This window comes from Gossypium raimondii, chromosome 10, assembly GCF_025698545.1.
Source record: "Gossypium raimondii isolate GPD5lz chromosome 10, ASM2569854v1, whole genome shotgun sequence".
NCBI classification, from domain to species: domain Eukaryota; kingdom Viridiplantae; phylum Streptophyta; class Magnoliopsida; order Malvales; family Malvaceae; genus Gossypium; species Gossypium raimondii.
This window is the reverse complement of record NC_068574.1, coordinates 1,777,702-1,800,967: the sequence shown is the minus strand read 5'-3', so window position 1 is coordinate 1,800,967 and position 23,266 is coordinate 1,777,702. Positions and strand designations below refer to the sequence as shown.

The following is a 23,266-nucleotide window of genomic DNA, read 5'->3' as shown; positions in this document are numbered from 1 at the left end:
AAAGTTTAATTAGAATATATAGACTATATTTTAAATATTTAAATATAATCATTAAATGTTTATAATTAGTATTTTAAAAAATATTTTTTATTTTTAATTAATGATTTTAACACATTTGTAATTAAGCACCAAGAAAAAAAAGAAAGTACTATGTTATTGGAGGGGTGAAAAAGTAATTAAACACCAAAAGTGTTTTTGAGAGAGGAAAAGCTAAAATTTTTAGCTTCTTCTTTTCAGAAGTGCTTTTAAAAATTTCAGCCAAAAGCAGCTTGTTCTTTACAGCTTTTCTTCTAAAAGTACTTTTGAAGTCAGAAGTGTTTTTTTAAGCAATGAAAAACTGGCCCTTACAAGTTTTATCCACTCCCATGAAACCCAATAAATTTACTGTTTTACACTCACTTTATCCCAGCAATCCATGCACTTTATCCCCTTTTACTAGTGACTTGCAAATTTTATCCATTCCATGAAACCAATAAATTGACGGCCAAAAGTATAGAGGGAATATTTATATTAAAAGTTGGATTATATTTTATTATTTTTAATAAAAAATTAGATAAAAAAATATTTATACATTAGATTAAAAAGTAAAATGATTATATGGATTATGTGACTTTACAATCTTGTGAGCTTGATGGATTCTATGGAAGTTAATTGAACAAGTTTGTTTGATCTTATTTTGTGGCGTATTTAGAAGAATAGAAATTTATTTGTTTTTCCAAAGCCTTTCATGAAAAGCTGATAAGATTATTAAAATTTCCATTACTTGGGTGAGAGAATTTTTGTCCACGCATAAGGAGTTATGTGGGCTTTAATCAAAGTTGTACCTCCACTTGGGGGAGCCTTTACTAGATAAATGAGCTCATTTACATATTGATGGGACAGTTAATTTGACTATAAGTTTTGTAGCTGCAGGGGAAGTGTTGCGAAATCACCTAAGGGAATGGATTTTGGGCTTTAATCAATTTTTGAGTGTGTGCTCAACTTTCGAAGCCGAATTATGGGGCATTCTAGATAGTTCGTCCATTCTACAAGAACGGAGGGTGAATAGAATTTTGATCCAAATTGATAGTCTAGAAGCAGTCCAGACAATCCAAGGGATAATTTCAACTAATCAGAATTTAGCTTTGATTAGGCGTATTTAGATACTACTTCAAGACAAAGATCATTGGGTACTATGACACATCTCTAGAGAAGCTAATCATGTTGTTGATCAAATTTCTAAGATGGCTCCAACTGACTTGGAAGGGGTACAAAATTTGACAACAGCTCTTTTGGAGTTAATTGAAATTCTTGATAGTGATAAGTCTAGCGGTGCTTTCGACATTGTCAACATAGCTTAACTCTCTATGGTATTTGTATTTTTCACTAAAAAAAGAGCAAATTGATCATTTTGTTAAATTTTTTTTTCCATTTTTACTATTAAAAATGGGTCCATGTACCGCGTGCCATGTGTAATTGTCTGGTTATTCCATCAGTCACGCCAGTTTTTAGCATTAGAAATGGATGAAAAATTTAACGAAAAGGACTAGTTTGCTCTTTGATTTAACATACAAAGATTAATTTACTCATTTTTTTTAGTAGAGAGGACAAGACCTTCTTGAAACTTTTACCTAAATTGACTTTTCATTTTTGTTAAAAATATTCATATCAGTTACATATTTAGACATGAATATATAAAAATATCATCCTCGAAATATATAAAAAGAAATTCCATAGAAATACATATAAATAAGTGCAATAAAGATAAACAAGGAAGGATATTAAAAGGGAAAAAAAAGCACCTGAAAAGGTAAGAAGCTTTTATTGTGATTATGTGGAAATTATCTTCCAAGAAAATAAGATAGGTAAACTTCCCTTTATCCAAATCCTTCAAATATTAAATGGTATGATGGAACAAGCACATTTAAATGGTAATTCAAATAAGTCCATATTCATTCAGTCAAAAGGATCAAAGGTTATTAAGAACTAGACAGACGGTCCATGGAGATATGATGGAACAAGTCCTTGGTTTCAATTTTCTACACTCTTGTACCAATGTCTAAAATAATGTTCAAAATAATGGGAATTCAACTGTGTAACTTTTAACTTTGAAGTTTGAACATAAATCTTTGACTGGGAAAGCACATGAAGAATTTTATCCATTCTACTAAATGCTTATATTAGATTGCTACTAAGAATCAAACCTTTTAAAATAGTTAAATAAAGGCTTATAAGGGATTTTCAGGTACTTATTCAATTCAATTTGTAGAAAAATTAAGTAAATACTGACATATATTTAGGATAAACATATGACACTTGAATCAAATATTACCCGAAAAAAAAAAGAAGCAATTGCAACATAATTTGAAATATAATATACGACATATGAGAACCCTTATTTGAACCTTTTGAAACCATTTTAAGATTTAGCCTTAATTTAAGTACATTTGTAAAGGTTAGCTTTTAACCTAAAAACTATTACCTGACTACTATTATACGTACTCGAACTCGGTGTTCCATTTTTCTTTCACTTCAATGATGGAATGGCTGACCATGAAAGCTGAGATCAAACATGTTCAACGTATCCAAACCAAGGGACAATTGTTAACAAAGACGATACATACTTGCATAGATTCTTACTATATATGTATGCATGAATATGGTGCTGAAATAAATAGCTTCTTTGACAAACATACAAACAATATGGTTGTTTTTTTTTTCAGTTCTGCATATACAACGAATAAATCAAGTCTAATTGCAATTGCAGTGCTGTAAAAAGGTAGGACGAGTTAAGGCATTGGCTTGTATCAATTATTTACCAATTGCACTGCAAGTACTAAAAGTAACAACTACCAAATATGAGGACCTTGAATGCTATGGTATTACTATTATCAATCTTATTCTAAGTTAGCATCACTGTCCTAAGAAAAAGATGGGAGGTTAAATCATTTGAGGGTCAGAGAGACTATTGCAGAGTCCACAATGGCCCACATCTATGATTATACAAAGACTGCAATAGAACATGGCAGTATCTTCATGAGAAATGACTACCTTATTGCCAATGAATTATCTTATCAAGAAGTATAGCCAATATGTCTGAAAAGACATGGTGGCATGCATATTCGAAACTAGTAGTGGTTCTTCTGAAATGTAGAAAGAGAAACCAACTGTTTTTAAGCATCTTCATCATCACAAAGTTGAAAAATGAAGTTTTTGTGGCGAACCTTGTGCGTTATGACTCTTGAATCTGATGAACCCCAGGTGGTGAAGGAACCATCAATTAGGCTGTTGAACAAATGACCTGGATTCCAACTTTATAATTCATTGAATAATGAGATGGGGAAAACATACCATAGGTATTCAATGTGTGAATTTTTGATGTCTTTTTTTTTTTTAAGGTTAAATCATATTGGAGTTTAAACTCTCTTTTTTTTCTGTCAAAGTTAGCAGGAAGAAGCTAAAAAATTACTTTAAAGAGGTTAAAAATGAATAATAATTTTTTTTTGGGATTAAAGTATAATTTTATCATTATACTAACTTATGATTTGACAAAATTTAAAAAGTTTCTATAGCAAATTTACCACCTTGGTGGAGGGAGGCAAGGCGTGCCTTCGGTCTTTGCCTCTGCAAGTTAGGTTCAGAACTTGGCAATTATACCCACACTTCTGCAATCCAAGTTAGACCCTGAATTTAGCAATTATTTTCACGTTGGGGCTTGAATTTTTTTTTGTCTAAATTAGTTTTTGAAAACCCTAAATTTGAGGCCTAAATGTGGGAACAATTGTCAAGTTCAGAACCTAACTTAAACCAAAATAAAAGTTCAAACTCTAATGTGAAAAAATTGTCAAATTCAAACCCCAAATAATGATTTAACTTTTATTTATTTATTTTCTGTTTGATATGCATTTAATCCCAACTGATATATAACATCATCACATGCATCAAAGATAGTCCTAAACAAAGTTTCCATAACTAGTTTAAGCACTCCTTCTAAAAGCATTAGTGAAACATAAACAAATAATAGCTAGATGTGATGCTGATCCATCCCATTGTAATATGACAAATGCTCCCTTTAGCTAGATAATAAGTATGAGATAAAATAACATTAAATCTTTTTGCTTCACTTATTGTAGTAGTGACATTCATCACACAAGTGCTCATCCTGTTTTTGCACCAAGAGATGGCACCTAAAAAGCAAAACTGGCTAGTCAAGTCCTCAACCTAATTTATATTGGCCAAATGGATGTTCACCTAATCCCTGTACTAAACACTTTTTTTCGTTCATATTGGCATCAATCCACTTCCAGTAATCATGAATGTATATAGTGTTAAAAAAAGAAAAGGGCAGATCTTTGCTTAAATTCATTATAGAAAGCATTATTGTTTTAACTAATATATGAGTGTGCATCCCTATTATCATATATTCTCAATCAACATTGTTATCAGCTAAGGTAAATTTGCCTGCAACCTTGAGAAAGATTGCAGAAGGTTGTTTGTTCTAAGAGAAACCAAGTTTAAGTGGTTCTACTCTATGTTACTTACACATACACGGAAATGGATATGATCTTCCAAGAACGCTCCAAATCCATGCCAAACATGTACTTATATCTGATACTTACATCCAAGTCCGTAATATATATCATTTAAAAGACATATTGCTGCCAGAAAGGGGCAAGATTAAAAGTGCTTTAGTACATTGATTGGTAAAATCAATTCAAATACACTTTGAACAGTTTGGTACAATTGTATAACCCCTCTTGATGCCTACATGATTAAGCTGCGCCAAGAAAACCTCTCAACAAATTAACATATAAAAAATACCTATACCCTTTTCTTGGTTTTCTATAATATGAAGCCTATACAGAGCACAGTAGTGTTATTCCTTCTTCACATGATACAAACAATGTAATAGTTCTTCTCACTACAAGACATAAGATTTGTGATTCTATTTTTTAGAAAAAAAGTGCTTAAGCCATTCATACCCAGTACCTTTTGACCTATGTTATAGAGTTTTACACATACAAGAGCCTATGAAAAAATGGTGGGTGATATTGGTAATCAATTGTTGTCTGACTATTCTGAAGCATGAGAAGACACAAATGGCATGTGGAACATATTATGTATAAAATTTCCAATGGACCAAAAATCTGATTCTGATAAGCCTCATCTTTCAGAAAAATCTATCTGTCACATAACATCTTAAGAACAGGTATTGTGTAAAATGATAATATATTTATTCTTTTGCCACAATTGTTTGACCACAAAAATTGATTGCAAAATGCACAATTCTTATTTGTTTGTTCTCATTTTAGTGGGGGCTCAAGCATTATCAATTTTCATGATGACATAATAACTTATGCATTGACAACCAGATGATAAGAGTACACTATCTTGAAAAGGTTTCTGGATGAACTTATCTCATAACTGTGTATATAAATTAAAGGGAATCTGAACTGCTTTCTGAATGTTGACTATTTGAAATGCTTCTCATCAAGGTAGCAGCATAGTCATTGATTATATTAAATCAAGCAGAATAATTCTAATATTAATGCTTTAAAAAATCAAAATATGGCTGAATTTCCCTAGAGAAACCCTTTTTGGCTAGCACAGGCAAGCCCCCAAATTTTGACCTACTTTCACTTTGATCATCACTGAATTTAATTGTAAAATGCTACCAAGGAACCAATAGAGCCAATACCTATCTATGATCCTCAAATATTATTTCCATTCTTATTCCTCTCTTGTGCTTTTGAAGGTTTCTACTTTCCACTGCCACTAACAAAAGTGAACAGAGCATTTGCAGCACTTATTTGACCTACCTAACATGGGGAATGGATTGCGGATAAACCAAAAGTTTCACATGATTAATTCTTACAAGCTAGCTTTTGGCTATTTTCCTTGAGCATTTAGCCAAGCATGTGAAAAAGTATTATTATGAAATTACAGCCTAATAGGACCATAGTATCCTTTCCATTTGGATGTATTGGATCTCAAAGAGATGTAAATGATGTAGTTAGGGACAGAAACGGAGCGGGCAGGGTCAATATTGTTAAATCCATCATTGTTCCACAATTGGTACCATCTGTTCCACCACCTACCACGTTCTACTATGCATGTATAATCTTAAAAATCATTACCACCTCCATTCTTGTCCCATCCCGCTGCACTTCAATTTAAATTTGCTACTTATTTTTAATATTTTCAATCTTTTTAAAGATAAGTAAATATTTAAATATAATTTTTCAATAAAAAATATTTAAACATAAAATATATGGATTTTTTTCAATATTATGTTATTACGTTTTTTACCATTTTAATATTTTTATATATACAAAGATAAAATAGTAATTTCATATAGTAGAGCGGGTCGAGGTGAGACAAACAATTACTACAACCGCTCCATACAAAGTGGATCAATTCAGAATCCATCGAACAGTTCGGGTTTTGCCATCCCTAAATCCAATTGGTTATGAACATTTAAAATTGTCTTTGTTTCTTGTTAGATTCGACACAACAAATAAATTGTGTATTTACCCGTCTATTAAAAATGGTAAACTAGTCCTTATACGTAAGATCAAAGAATAAATTGGTTCTTTCTATTAAAAATTTAATCTATTTGCACTGTTAAAAACTGGTGTGGTTGACAAAATAATCAGACAGTGACATGTGGCATGTCATGTGTACGTCATACTGTACAGTGACTAGTTTTTAACAATAGAAATGAATGAAAATTTTAACAGAATGACCAATTTGCTCTTTAATCTAATGTATAGGAGCTAATTTGCCCCCCTTTTTTTGTAGAGAGAGTAAAATGCAATCCAAATCTTAATACAGGGACCTCTATAATACCAGATCACCATTCCCTCGGTCAACTATATCCAAAAATGAAGCATTGAACAGTTTCTTGGTTAATAATTTTATTTATTTACTTCATTTCATATGAATGTAGTATCACGATTCTTAGTCTTTGTTTTTTGAGACAATGCCTAGAATTACCTATAGTCTCTCCCCAACCCTTAAATAAGAGAATAATGCGCTTCAGCTCACTCGAACCGACGTCCTCTTACACTGATAACAATATCGATACTAACTGAACTAAGACTCAATCGAGAATTTCCTATCAAATTTAATCAACTAAACATAAATCAAATCATTTAGCTATTATCACATTTCAGATTTACGTGGAAACCACCTTCCCTAAGAAACAGAATCTTTTCCAAACTGTATCATGTAAGGCTACTAGGAGATATCTAACAATGGCACCATCCTCTCTCATCTATATTTAGATACCCTAGCTTGCATACCTAATTTAATACACTAAGCAAAATCACCTGCAATTATGAAATGAGATGAGACTCTCCTATGTATGTATGTATGTAGTGCCCTGTAGAGTGTAGTTGGATGCATATGTATTTTCAAGATCAAGAACTCAAAGCAAGCTTTGTTCTATCAAGTTGTAAGGAGTGAGGACCATGAGGGCTAAATAATACAAATCAAAATCTCCAAAATACAGCCCCCCTAATAAAAAGGAAACACGCCCTACTGTCCCCTCCACTCTCCCTTTATGGTCTACAAACAATAATCAACTGAGAAAAGCAAAATTCATTTTTCATTTTAATGGTGGAGTGAGGTTGATGCATCCACTAATTCTAGTTTGTATAGGATTTTCAATAATTCATGTACATAAGTAAAATAATAGCAAAAGCTTTCAACCTAGCCCCAAGCAGCCGGCCTATTACAATTCAACATGCTTTTGTTGTATTTATGAGACATAACGAATTTGGGGAATGAACATATCTATTTCAGACGAGTATTGATATAATTCACGTGTAAATTCAAGTAATATAATATAATTAAATACTAAAAATTTTGTAACAATTAGATTAAATTAGAGTTCTTAAATTTTAAAACAGCAACTGCAATTCAATCTAGCAAATGATGCCAAGGTTCAAGCCCCAGCTTACTTCAATAATCTCAATTTATGCTACTAAGACTTTTTATGTCGCTTAAAGTACTTATACCCGCCATATATTGGAACCAAAATATGAGATATGAGCTTCAAATACATAAACAATTTAGAGAAAAAAATAAACATACGTAGATAGATACCGATATAACTCACATATAAATTCGAGCAAAATATATAATTAAACATTAAAAAATTTGTAACGATTAAAGTTAGAGTTTTTAAAATTCAAAACAATACCAACAAAATACCAAGGTTGAGTAACTCATCTCATCCTCAAAAAATTGCAATATGTGCTTGTTTTGATAAAAGAAAAATAATAAGACTAATTGTAGTGGAATTTACTATGAGGGATCCAGGAAAGGATCAATTACCCAATACTCTGTTGAAGTCCAAGTTGAACTGAGTCAAGTTAATAGAATCACTAGACCGAGTCTCCTAGCCCAACTCAGTCACCATAGCCCAATAAACAAGTCATCTTCACAAACCCAAAATGTTATTTTTGGGTTAATTTACAAAAAGTTCTCAACTTTTTTGGTTAATTGTACAGAAGTTCCAACTTTTAAATTGATTACTAAATGTAAAAAATTTTCAATTAAATTCTCAAATTTGAAGTATAATTTATTTTTAAAACACTTATTATTGGTCTTATCGAAATATTAAATTACTAAAAATTTAATTTAAACATTGAATTGGAATGTTTTAAAATTTAGGACGAAATTAAAATTTTAATCATGGTTTGAGTACCTTTTATGGAATTAACCCTTATCTGAAGCAATCATAAAGCGGCGCTGCAAAAATAGGGAAAACGAAGGATTGCTGCAGCAAGAATTCTTTTGAAACCCAAATACTAATAAACCCAAATCTTTTTATCATTTATTAATTAATATTCTAAGTTAGCTACGCCTTGCAATTTCAGTTATTTCTAAATCTATCTCTCTAAGGTATCTTCTTTCTCCTAATTTCTGCAAAATTAAGGGTATTTTTTGTTGACTAATTGTTCGGTGGATTCGGGAGATTAAAAAGTTGAAATCTTTTTAATGTAAAAATTCTGTGTTTTTATTTTTTATATTTGAGAAGGTTTGGGAAATCTAATGGGACTGAAGGTAGAGCACTGATGTCACTGTTTTGGATTGTGATTCGTCGATTAGCTGAAATTGAAGAAAGAATGGTATATTTCCCTTTTTCTTCTTCTTCTTCCTCTTATTATTATTTAATTTTAATTTGATAATCAGGGATAATTTAATCATTTACTCTCTTTTTTTTGTTTTTAAAGAATTTGAATTTGTAATGTATAGCTCAAAAGTTAATTCAAAGTTAGTTATGTCAATATGTAAGATTTTGTGTATTAGATTTTACATTTAGATATTTTTGAAGCAATGAAAATGTTTATATGTATTGAAGTATTATGCATGAGGGACATGATAGATTACCTTGAAATGGAATCTTGCTTGAAGGCATTGAATTAGTAGTTTATATGATGGAAGTGATATATGGTTCTAAATTGTTTTAACGATAAGAATTTTGAAGTTGCAATTTATAGCTCTGAAGTTATTTCAAACTTGGCTATGCCAATATGTAAAGATTTTGTGTTAGATTTTACATTTAGATATTGTTGAAGCAATGGAATATTTACCAATTGTCTGTATTTTACTTGTATTCAAGTGTGATGCATGAGAGAGGCGAATTCTTGGTGCAGATTTCCTAGCTTCTTTAGGTTATAATGTTGATATTGAGGTTACTAAGTTTAATGATCCACTTGTTGCTCTCATAAGACTTTTACAAAATGATTTCTTAGGTGTGATGCATCCTAGAGCGTGTATTAAGTGAATTTTTCACGCTCATATGTACCAAAAAAGTATGATGCATTAGAGATATAGTAGATTCCCTTGAAATGGAATCTTTGCTTGAAGGCATTGAAGTAGTAGTTTATGTGATGGAAGTGATTTATGTTTTCAAATTGTTTCATTGATAAGAATTTGAAGTCGTAACTTATAGCTCAGAAGTAGTAAAAGTAGCATGGAAGGCCCCGTACTATGAGTCAGATTGCATTATACCCCTTATACTCAAAAAATGGGCAAATTAGTCCATGTATGTTAGATCAAAGAACAAGCTGGTCTTTTCTGTTAAAATTTTCATCCATTTGTACTATTAAAAACTGGTGCGGCAGGTGGAATAATCAAACAGGGACATGTGGATAAAATTTTTAATAGAATGACTAGTTTGCTCTTTGATCTAATGTAAAGAAACTAATTTGTTCCTTTTTGTAGTAGAGAGGACAAAATGCAATTTGACTTCTAGTAAAGGGGCCTCTATGGTGCTTTTACCCTCAGAAGTTAATTCTAAGATATCTATGCCAATATGTAAGATTTCATGTATTAGATTATACATTTTGATATTGTTGAAGCAAATGAAATCTTTAATCTTGATAAAGAGAAATTTAGTTTTAGTTATTCTTGTTTTGAATTGTCAATTTTCGGTTTGTATTGAAATACTATGCATGAGAGACATGATTACCTTGAACTTATATCTTGCTTGAAGGCATTGATGTACTTATGTTTTCAAATTGTTTCACTTATAGGCAACCTCAAAGAAAGTGATTACAAGGGAAGAGTGGGAAAAGAGATTGAATGATGTTAAAATCAGGAAAGAAGACATGAATAAATTGGTGATGAATTTTCTTGTCACGGAGGGTTATGTTGAAGCTGCTGAAAAATTCCGGATGGAATCTGGAACCGAACGTATCCTATGAAGAAAACAAATGTTTTTCTCTTGTTCTTTATATATTTACTGTCCTTAAAAGTATAAGTTTTATTTTTCCTTATTATTGAACAGCAGATATTGATCTTGCAACAATATCGGATCGCATGGCTGTTAAAAAGGCTGTACAATGTGGAAATGTTGAGGATGCTATTGAGAAAGTTAACGATTTAAATCCCGAGGTACGATCCTTGTTTACAATGATGTTAAGCTATGCATTTACGTTCTGAAATGAACACGGATCTGTTTTATATCATTCATTCTTCGTTACTATAATTCTTTCCTTCCACTAGTCTCTATGAAAATCTGAACTTCTCTTATTAATGTAATGGAAGAAGTAATAGTGCGTAAAGGCAAAGGGAGTTTGTACTAATAAGAAAGAATTATGTTAGTTTAAAATTTCATAAGTTCCTATACTCTTTGAAAATTTGGAATTTAGTCCCTGTACTTTTATTTCCAGGAATTTAGTCCCTCTACTTTTCAATTTTCAAAATTTAGGTCCAACTATTAACACTGTTAAAATTTTTTGTTAAATTCAGGTTAATTACAACATTATCCTTTTAATTTCATGGCTATCAAATGAGTTTTAAATTTAATTTCAAAATGTCACACAAACAAATTTAACAAAAAAAAAAATTTAACTGTGTTAACAGCTGGACCTGAATTTTGAAATTTGAAAAGTAGAGGGACTAAATTCCCGAAATAAAAGTTAGAGAATTTTTTAAAAAGTACAGGGACTTATGCCATATTTTCACCATTATCTTATTAATGCAATGATGCGCAATGGGAAAGAGAGTTTGTAGTAATAAGAGTGAGTTAGAGAATTTTACACCTGTGATATCTTGTTTTTAGTCATAGCTAGATAAACTATTATGAAATCCATTATTAGGATCTTGATGTATTTCTAAATACAGCTGTTTTTCTTGTCTTTCGTCGGCAATAGTATTGAGAGCAATTAGGTGTTAGAAGGAGGCACTCATATGTTTAACTATTTCGATTTGAAATTAGTAATCCCGTCTTTGGTGTTAGTTAAGCAACTTTGGAAAGTCTGTCATAAGGGTAGCAGATTCGTTTCTGATATGAATATTCTTTCGAAACTATCTTCACTTCTCGAGATTTATTTCTTTGCAGATATTGGATACAAACCCGCAACTCTTTTTCCATCTCCAACAACAGAGATTGATAGAATTGATTCGAAATGGAAAAATAGAAGAAGCCTTGGAGTTTGCTCAGGAAGAGCTTGCACCGAGGGGAGAAGAGAACGTAACTATCCTTCATTAATGCAATGAGAACTTTCTTATGCATATTTGAATCTAAGATGACATTTTTTTTCTGCAGCAAACCTTTCTAGAAGAATTAGAGAGGACTGTTTCGCTCCTGGCGTTTGAAGATGTTTCAAACTGCCCACTTGGAGAGCTTTTGGACATATCACAACGCCTTAAGACAGCAAGCGAGGTGAATGCAGCCATTCTTACTAGCCAGTCTCATGAAAAAGGTCTGTGTGTTGTCTTTTATTTTCATTATTTATCTACTTTTGGGGAGCCAACAATAGATTGCAAGTAATTAAAGACGTTGTGACCTTAATACCATGGTCTTCCAACATGTTTTAGCAAGTTAACTTTTTTTACCTTGGCTACTGTCTATTTCCCTCGTTGTAAGTAGCAATATTCATGCAGCTATGTCTATTTGTCCTTCAACCGGTACTGCCATCATTAAGTTAGAATACAGTGCCTATTATGTACATAGTAGACACGAAAAGGTCATAGAAGCCTTAATATCGACGATCAGATGTACTTTGGTTACTGAATTTATTTTATTTTGAGGGTAAATATCAAAATTATGCATCAGTTTTGGTCGTCTGTATAACCTTTTGAGGTAAAAGTACCATGGAGGCCCTTATCCTAGGAGTCGCATTGCATTTTGCCCCCTCTACTCAAAAAATGGGCAAATTAGTCCCTATATGTTAGATCAAAAAGCAAACCGGTCATTCTGTTAAAAATTGTCCATTTTTACTATTAAAAACTAGTCCTTGTACATCAGCGTGAGTTATACGTGGCACGCCACATGTAACTGTTTGGTTATTTTGTCAGCCATGTCAATTTTTAACTGTACTAATGGATGAAATTTTAACAGGAATGACCAATTTGCTCTTTGATCTAGTGTACAGGGTCTAATTTTCTCATTTTTTAAGTAGAGGGGGGAAAATGCAATTTTACTTAATAGTACAAGGCCCTCCATGGTTTACCAAATGCTTTTTTAGTTATTTAAGTTGAATACCTCTACATGTCCCAGTTTGATTCAAACTTTGAGATTAAGAAATAATAAAATGTTCTTAACCTGCTCGATCATTTACAGACCCGAAGCTTCCGAGCTTACTAAAGATGCTGATATGGGCTCAGAATCAACTTGATGAGAAAGCTGCTTATCCTCGCATAAACAATTTGTCAAATGCCACGCTCGAAGATCCCACGGTTTGAAACAAAGGTTCGAAAGACACTATGGACGAGTCTATAGTTGCTTTGAAATTGAAACATAGATAGAACTGAATGGAATCAAGTTAGGAATTTGTTGGATGCATGCTATTTTGTTATGATGTATTTGATGTTTTATCTTCATTTTTAGAAGAATTAAGTTGCCTTTTGGTTGGTCTTTTACTTTGTTCCAAGTTGAAGTTAGTGCATTTGTACAATTGATGATCATGCATTTTATCCCTTGAATGGGGAGGGATTCCATTAGTCAATTTGAAGCAACCAAAACAAAATTGTTATTGCTATGTTTTTCTCCATGGTATTTGCTTTAATATATTGGATTTTAACTTGTTACCAAGAAACGGGGTCAACAAATGAGGATAAAAAATGGGTCAAATTGTGGTTTTAGCTCAATTTTGAGATTTGGTCGTTGACAGAATTTGATCCACTGTTCCGGTTATAATGTTAAAGCACCACTGTCAATATAAAAGAAATCCATATCATAATAGATATTTTTAAGGAAAAAAAATAGAAATCCTGTATTATGAGTCGGATTGCATTTTACTTTTTCTAGTTAAAAAAATAGGTAAATTAGTCTTTGTATGTTAGATTAAAGAGTAAATTAATCATTCTGTTAAAAATTTCATCCATTTTGTTTGAATTAGTCCTCCATATTAACATAAGGTACACGTGATATGTCAAGTGTTACCGATTGGTTGCTATTTCAGCACTTAATAATAAAAATAGATAAAAATTTTAATAGAAAGATCAATTTGTTCATAATCTTACGAAAAGGATTAACCTGTTTATTTTTTAAATGAAAGAGACAAAATGTAATCTGACTTAGATTATAGGAGCCCCGCAGATAATTTTAGTTGACGATGTTAATTAATTTAAACTAGTTAAATGGCGTTATAAAAGTAAAGTTGTCTGATTATTTCAACATAAAATGTAGATAGAGGGACTAAATTCACAATTTAACCAAAGAAAATGCAACCATTGAAAAAGAAAATCATCTTCTAGATACCTCCCAAAAAACCATAGCTGCAAGCTTTACCCTCTTTTATTTCTACAGAAACAAGATGAACAAAAACAGAACATGGAAAGCAAAACCAAAGAGACTGGTTTTTTTTTACAATTTGATCCAAAAAACATAAACCCAAATAACATTCTCACACTCTGAAAATCCCTGCAATCTAGCAAGTTGGACTGTACTTGTTCCAACACCACAATGGCAATAACCATCATCAAAGTTTAGAGCATAACTTGAAGGATCATAATGGAACTTGAACTGCCTTTTGCTTCTTCTCTTCAAAGCTGCTTTCATTTTCCAAAAAAGGTTTCTGCATTGTTTCTTGCCATAACTACTCGCCCATTCAAGCTTTTCCATTAAACCCTGAACCATTTTTTGAAAAAAAAACTCGAAGAGCCTTATGGGGAAGCATAAATGGTATTAAAACGAAAGAACAATAATGAATGAAATTAAGAAAGAAACAAAAAGGGGGAGAAAAGAATGAATGGAAAATGGTGATACATAGGGATGCTAAAATTCCTTTCCTAAAGTAAAGAGAAAAAGAAGCGAAATAAAAAAGGGATAGTATAGGCAAAGAGACCAGACTATGATGGTAGTAGCACTTTTTTTTATGCAAGATCTTTCCAAATCGTTATAAATATATAATGATAAAATATGTTATAAGTCCACGTATTCTTCGTAAATTCAGAATTTAATCCGAAATTTATATTTTTAGGAATTTAGGTAGCGTTTGTTGCTTTCTCATATTTTGGTTCTAATAAAACATTTAGTATATGTTTAAAATATTGATTAAAATCTCGGAAATTTAAAGACTGAATTTCTAAAAATAAAATAGAGAATAAATTTGAAATGCGAGATTTTAACCCAAACAAAATATAAGATTATTTTTAATCCCACTAGAGATGTACAGAAGTTATGATTAAATAATGGGCTAATTAAAGAGATTCAAAATGATTCTCGATTGATATTATCATATTAATCAAGTCTTTAATTTAGTTGTTAGCTAGACCAGTTAATTTGAATTTGACGAAAACATATTTAGAATACATGGATTAAGTTTGAAAATGTGTGTATCAATCTCCTAGGTAAATTGGATCACCTAAGGTGTTAAATAAATAGCTCTACTAAATTTTAATGAAACTCTTTTAACACATCAAATTTTAAGTAGTCCATTCAATAGATACATGCATTTTTAAAATTAATCTATATATTTAAAATATGTTCTATCTAATATTTGAATTAGCATTTAACACCCACGTTGCGGTTAGACTGAAAGAACGATTTGATTGATAAAATTATATCGATACTTTAATGACGCAATTGATACATTTTAAAGTTTGAAAATTAATAAAAATCTGAATTGCAAACCTCTCTTATAATTAACCCTTAAATAAGTTAAAGAAAATAAAAAGCACTCATGGCATTAGGGTTAGAAAAAAATCGAGAAATTGAAAATCTATTTGAATAATGATGTTTCGATGGTTTTAAACGATATTTATTCGAATCAAATTTAATTTATAATTAATTTTATTTTTGAACATAAAATAAACATTTTAGATTTAAAACAGTAAAAATAATTTAAATTTTCTATATAAAATATTTCAAAAATTATAATATATGAGTTATTTATTTATCTATTACAATATTTAAGTGTTTTCTTGAGTTGGTGTCACCTCAACAAGGTCACTAACTTAACAATGAGTTTATCCAAAACTCCTCATTTGTAGTAAGCAATAAATATTATTTTGAAGGTAATTTTATTTTTTATATATAATCTAGAAAATATTTGTCCAGATTCGAACTCAAAACATTATAATATTTAATTTTTGTTTATTTTTAATTTTATCATTTCAACTAAAGTTATATTATATCTTTTTTGTGAAATTTGTTACGTACAATTTTCACCCAAATTATGAGTGTGACAAAATCTAGTTATTTATTATTTACTTTAAAATTTAAATTTTTTAAAAATCTTAAAAAAGCTTTGAAATTTCTTCGCTATAAAACAAATGTAATTTTATAAAAATAAATCCAAAAATTCAAAACCTTAAAATTTATTTTAAAAATAAATAAAATTAAACTAAATTATAATAAACTGTTCAAAAATTTTTTTAAAAACATATTCAAGTAAATTAAATTATAATAAACCTTAAAAAAGTATATTCAAAGTCATTGTAAACAACGGATTTCGAAACCTACCCAAAAAAACAAAAACATTGAATCAAATGTTTGGTCAGAACATAAACAAGAAATTTGACCCCAAAAAATGAAACATAAACAAGAAAAAAAACATAGATATGATCCCCCATTCTTGTATGATACGTACTGTCCATATCTTTATTTCATAGTTTATGCTTACATATTCATAATCCTCATTGTTTAGTCCGCGATGCAATTTTTTTTTTTTTACCTATATCTGACCTATAACCATCACATTGGTTCTCCCCATTTGACATTGAAACAAAGCATCGGAACTCGCTCGACTCGAGCCCGATCACTTTTCCCGTACAAGTCCAATGGGTTCGATCTCTTCCCAGCGACGATCGGCATCACCATCACCACCACCCGTGTTCAATTCTCCTCGATATCGAGTGATCGCCGCGTTCTGTCCTAAAGAGGCAGGGCCTAGTACTAATGTTTTCAACTGTATACAATGTTACAACCCTTGTAATAATACATGGGAACATGTTAGCTTCATTCCCAACCTACGTGAAAACCATGTCTTAAAGGGTTTTGTGATGGTTTCACTCGGAGAATCTGTTTATGTTATCGGTGGCAGGTTATGGAACAAGCGAAAACCTCGGGATTCGAATGAGATTCCTGATGTTGATGTAGAAGTGTCAGCATTAGTGCTCCGATACAACGTTCGGTGGAACAAATGGTCGAAATGTGCGTCGTTAGGGACGCCACGGTATGATTTTGCGTGTTGTGTTTGTAACGATAAAATTTACGTCGCGGGTGGAAAATCCGGTTTGAATAGCACTCGAGGAATGACATCGGCCGAGGTTTATGATCCGGTTACCGGTCGATGGACCGACTTGCCTAGTATGAGTTCGTTGAGGTACAAATGTGTAGGGGTAACATGGCAAGGCCAAATCTACGTAGTGGGTGGTTTCGCCGAAAAAGACGATTATGTCCCCAACATGCTGACGTTCTCGCCGCAGCGGTGCTCCGCCGAGTTGTTCCACGTCGGAGCGGAGAAATGGGACCTCGAGGCTGGGATGTGGCAATTGGACGTACCGCCGAATCAAATCGTCGACGTAGACGGCAAATTGTTTAGCTCCGGCGATTGCCTTAACCCATGGAAAGGACACATCGAAGCTTACGACGAGAACCTCAACATGTGGACCGAAGTCGACGGGTCACGTTTCAATCCGCCGATCTCGGCCATGGAACGGCTTTACTTAACAATGGCGCCGATCGGGACACAGTTATATTTCTTCGCGGGGTATCGGAAGGCTGAGGAACCGACGAAAACACTGTCGGTGGTTTATGTATTCGATACGTTGGCCACCGTCGATGCATGGCGGAGCTTAGAGCCAACGGAGGAAGAAGGGGAAAATGAGCTTTGCAGCCATTGTTGCGTGGTTCAGCTCTGATAACAAGGATAACTGATAAAAAAAAAAGTTTTATTCGTAAATTGGCCCATGCGCTATACTAGAATTCTCAAATAAGTCCTTAAAGTTTTTTTTTTTTTGTCAAAAGTTAATATGCACTATTCAAAAACGCACGGTAAAATTAAAGATCACTCCCGATAAAAATTAAAGGATTAATATGAAATTTGGGTATAGTTTAAAAGTTAATTTATTAATAAAGTAAAAAATTTACCTTAGTCATGTATAAGTAGCATATTCTATAACAAATAAGCGAAAATGTACCATGTAAAATACTATAATAGGGATAATATTTTCTCCCTAGAAAATGTCTTGTTTGCCATTACATTATTTTTATAAAAATATTGTATCTTATATTTTATTTCATCTTAATTTTAATATTTTAACTTCATCATCACAGTTAAAACTCTGATATTTTTTATATTTTTATAAATATATATTACACGATTTTTCATTCATATTGTAAGCGTACCATAATTTATTTTTTTAGCAAAAAATGATGTTGCTCCATATCAAATGAATAAAAAATTTGAATTTGTGATTGGTTCATTGGTCAAGGGTGTCTACTTCATATTAGAAGTGTTCATGAGTCGAGTCGGGCTTAAGTATGATATTAGCATACTTTATCTTTACCCAAATCCGGTCTAGCCCAAATTTTTGTCTTAGCCTACCCATATTTGTAAATGGCTAATTCAAGCTTATTTTAGGCCCACTCATATTTTTTAAAACTTTTTAAAATATTCATATTATTTTTACTTTCATATTTAATAATTTTATATATTTTTCATTTATTAAAAAATTATATACAAACATCTTTAACATTTTTAAATATTTACATTATACTATAGTGTTATAAATTATATAATACATAAAAATAACATAATATGATTTATTATAAACATAAAAAAAAATCAAACCTTAAATGTTCGATTCCGAACCCGACCCATATTTTAAACGAGTCTAATTTTTTATCTAAACTTATTTTTTAAATCTAGTCAACGAATTATTGATTTGCTCCAATAATGTATGAGATATAAAGAAATGAATAAGATGTTTCCAATGTATCAACCTTTAGCCAAATACCTTAGCTAGAATGGGAAAGGCCCAAAGGGTCAAAGATCATGTGCATGAATGAAACGCAATTCAAAATTGCCAAAATAATGAAAATAAACTTAGCCTACATAGCCATAGACGTGCAAAAGCTAACATATAATATATAATATATTTTTAAAAAATAAATTACATTAGTAGTCCTTCAACTACTAGTTTTTTTATATCATTTAACTATAAAAAGTTACAAAATAGTTACTCAGTTATTAGTAAATGTTACTTTTTGTTCTCTAACTATAAAAAAGTTACAAAATGGTCGTTTAACTATTCAATTTTATCTTTTGCGGTTAGTAGCTGGCTAACAGTAACAACTTTTAAAATTGACATAATAGCAACTTTAACCCTCAACATTTATAAATTATGTTAATGTAGTTTTCGTTGGATCTGGTGTCCCAAGTGTATTATATTCGTTTTGTATACTTTTATTTTTCAAAAAAATTGTTTTAATAAAAATATTAATTAATTACATTAATACCCTTTTTATATTGTCCTCAATGTTTTTACATTCAAAGCAAAATGAAAGCAAATATTAGCTTACTGGTTATCTAACATTTAACTAATATTAAGTGGTATTATATGATCGGATTGTAATACGAAAAGATAGTCGTATTAGTATACGAATCTAAACATGTCCTTATTCTAACTAGAAAGGAACAAACCGACTGAAAAACTAATATGTCGTTTATCAAGTCCAGGTGAGGAAAATGCTTTGTCGTGACCATTGGAGTGAGTGGCTCCAAGAAGATGAAGACATAAATGTAACTGACTAGACTGACAATACATCAAACATAACTCAAGTATAATAGATCCTAAATCTATTTGTGAATTTATTCACTTTGTGACATTCATAGTGTGACATGTCTTAATGTTGAGTGAATGATGGACTATATGTGTGTGACTCACATACTTTGATGTAAGTAAAAACTTGAGTTCAAATATATACAAAATTGAAAGTTGTTGTATTTGATATATGACTTTTGCAGTATGTAGTATTATTCACAATAGTGGAATTCATAACCCAACTAATAGGTAAACAATATCATTTCATCGACATTACATGATAGATGAGAAGTAAACGTGGCCACGAATCGTTTGTCTTTGTGATAAATGATTTAATTACTATTTGACAGTAATTAACTTTTCATGGAAGAAGATATAATGGTTACCATGTGTAAAATAGGATTATATTAAAAGAACGGATTTATCTCAAAGAGATTAAGGATATCCTAGAGGGTAACACATTTTTGACAATGTCATTGGATGAGCAGTGATCTACTGTAATTTGATATGTTAAATTAGGTTCTCAATTACACTTAATGAGCTTATTCTCGAGTAATTTGAATGTCTTTTCCTTGTTTTTACTTAGTTTTATCTTTTTGATTTAATAAGTGATTTAGTGTGTTCTACGCTATTTTTTAGACTCGAATTTGTCAAATACGCCATAGGGACCCTAACGGTCGATTGAATGTTGTAGAGAGTCAAGCACTATTTAAGTAGCTTTCATAGTGGTATGTAATTATGAATAGCTCAATTATGATACTATAGTTGTAATAACCCGTTATGAATAGCTCATTATAAACAGATGACACTGATAAAGCTATTAACACACAAGCTTTATATATTGTTATTCTATCATAAAGTAGTGAGAATGTATTTTCTAAAAATAAAATATATTTTTGAGAATTGCAATTCCTACATGTTTCTATTTTAGAGATTTACTTTACCATCGAAAGCAATTGAACCATTTCTTGTTTTGTGTTTGGTTTGAGAGATTTACATTATGTAAATTAATCTTCTTCTTTTTGCAATTTATTTTTTCTGTGATATTGAGAGTTAATTTTAAAAGAAAGAAAAAATAAAAAAATATTATCTTGGATTTTTAAGTGTTCCCATTTTGTATTTTCCAATCGATTTAGCTAATAAACTTGTTTTTTAATTTTTAGGTGAAATCATCGTAAAAAAGACAAAAGTAAAAAGGAATTATATAATACGTAAATGTTGAGGGTTAAAATTTTAGAATCAATACTAAATTAGTACAATATATGAATGTTGAGGGTTAAAATTGTAAAATTTATGAATAGTGAATGACTATTACTATAATTTACCTTAAAAAAAAGAAAGGCCCAATCCCAAGTCATTAAGCGGTCAATATTCAACAACATCAAAAAGATACCTAAAAAGAAGAGAAAGTAAAAAAAGAAAAACAGAGGCCAATAAATAAAATAAATAAATAGCACGTAAAAGATCCTTTCACGTGACCCATTTAAGCAAAAAGCTTAATAGCACGAGCCATGCCCATCACCAGCACCTGACACAGCAACCTCAATGCACTGTCCCCACCAGCATCACCACCACCGTACTCTCTTTTGGTTAACTACGTATCACACGTGTGATGGTACAGTATGTACACACGCGTGAGAAAAGCTTTTTTTTTTCTTTTTTAACATTGTTTCGACCCTTACTGACAAAAAAATCAACGGGTCAAGACCCCCGAAAGGGATGTAACAATCGATCTGGACCGTTGAAATATGAGAGGGATAATCTCGAGGGTGGTTAAGACTTAAGACTTTATAGGTTTATTTTAATTCGGTTGGGTTCGATTTTTTATATATTTATTTATTTTTAGATATATTTTGATTAATGAATTTCATTTTATGACTTTTAAATACTATTTGATAAAATTTTAAGGTATTTTTCATACATATTTCTAAAAATATTTTATTATTTTAAATATAAATTATTTGTTTTATCATAAAAATTAAAATTAATTATATATTAAATAAAAATAAAAATCGATTTGATACCGAATAATCATATTTTTGAACTTACATTTTATAAACCATCCACATACCTGTCAATTTTTTATTTGGTCGGTTTTCTCTCTTGCCTGCAGTGTAAACAACTAAGAGGAGAAGCCTAGTGTATCAGATTTTTGGAGGGTTGAAATATGTTTTAGTTCCTTATTTAAAATTTAGTCTTTATATTTTTATTTCTATAAATTCAATCTCTTTATTTTTAAATTTTAAAATTCGGGTCTAATTGTTATCACTATTAAATTGGTTGGTGTGACATTTTGAGATAAAAAAAGTGCTCACTTTGTAGCAATGCAACTAAAAATAATAATATTGTAATGAACCTAAATTTAACAAAATAATTTTAATGTTAATAGTTTGACTTGAATTTTGAAATCTAAAAAGTAAATAGACTAAATTCCTAGAAATAAAAGCATGATGGTTGAATTCTAAATTTATGAAAAGTATAGGGACTTACGACATATTTTAACATTTTGTGAGGCTTTTATTTTTCCAAATGTGAATGCATTTGAAAGGTCCCTTTATTATATGGATTTATCAGTTTAGTCATTCTACTGGTGAATGAGTTGATTTAGGCAATTTACTATAAAAAAGAATCAAATAAGGCCAATTAGAAATAGATTTAACATTTACAATTTTAAAAATACCATTTATTATTTAACATAATTAGTATTTTTAAAGTTTTTATGATTTTATAAATAAAATTTATTGAGGGAAAAATCATTTTAGGAAAATTTTTGTACATTAATTGTTACTTGTGTTACAATTTCGATTTAATGGAGGAACTAAATTGATTATAATTAATTTGATATAATCAGACCTCCCAGGTGCTTTATCCGCTTTTTAAAGGACGAATCTTGCCACGTGGAAGATGAGGGTAGACGTGGCACGTGAGAGCATAGGAAATTTAGGGACAAGGTGGGGGGTTTAGGGTTTTACCAACATTCAAGGGAACATATCATGTGGATGGTTCATGAAATTTGGGGTCTCAAAGGGGCTAATTGCTTAGGGACCGGCACTGACCACCTACGGTGCGGTGAAAACTGAAAGACAAACGCCCCTTTGGATTTTCTGGCTATTGGCTAATGGCTTTTCCCTTGTCATGATTCTTACGACATGGGACTAAACGAGTCTCTATACAATAGCTTGGAATGTATCTTACTAGTTGAGTCTAACTACTTTGTTCATAAAAGAGTTTATCCAATAAAGTTCATTTTTTATGTGTTATGTACACATGTATCTTAGCTATCAGTTTTTAATAGTAAAAATAAATAATTTTTTAATAAAATAATTAATTTATACTTTAATTTAATATATAGAGATTAATTTATTTTTTTTTAAATAAATAAAATAAAATATAATCCGATTTTTAATATAAGACCCTTAGTGATACTTTTATCAGAATATTACTTCATTTATGTTATTTTATATTTTAATTATTCAATTTTAAAAAATTACAATTATAGCACATAAAAAAATTGGGAGACATAGGAGGTTCGCAAGAACTGCTGGGTAATGATGTG

The 23,266-nt window shown here is 30.8% G+C and overlaps 2 protein-coding genes across 2 annotated transcripts; both read left to right on the top strand.

Annotated features, from left to right (window-relative positions):
- Positions 1 to 8,753: 8,753 nt before the first annotated feature.
- Positions 8,754 to 13,478, top strand: LOC105777055 (protein GID8 homolog). Its single transcript, XM_012600109.2, has 7 exons — positions 8,754 to 8,889; positions 9,026 to 9,116; positions 10,527 to 10,686; positions 10,781 to 10,887; positions 11,837 to 11,968; positions 12,044 to 12,200; positions 13,061 to 13,478. Exons 2-7 carry the CDS (start codon positions 9,063 to 9,065, stop codon positions 13,180 to 13,182), a joined length of 732 nt encoding a protein of 243 aa, XP_012455563.1. The 5' UTR covers positions 8,754 to 8,889; positions 9,026 to 9,062; the 3' UTR covers positions 13,183 to 13,478.
- Positions 13,479 to 16,628: 3,150 nt separating this feature from the next.
- LOC105775908 (uncharacterized) lies at positions 16,629 to 17,879 on the top strand. Its single transcript, XM_012598403.2, has one exon. It carries the CDS (start codon positions 16,723 to 16,725, stop codon positions 17,803 to 17,805), a length of 1,083 nt encoding a protein of 360 aa, XP_012453857.1. The 5' UTR covers positions 16,629 to 16,722; the 3' UTR covers positions 17,806 to 17,879.
- Positions 17,880 to 23,266: the final 5,387 nt, after the last annotated feature.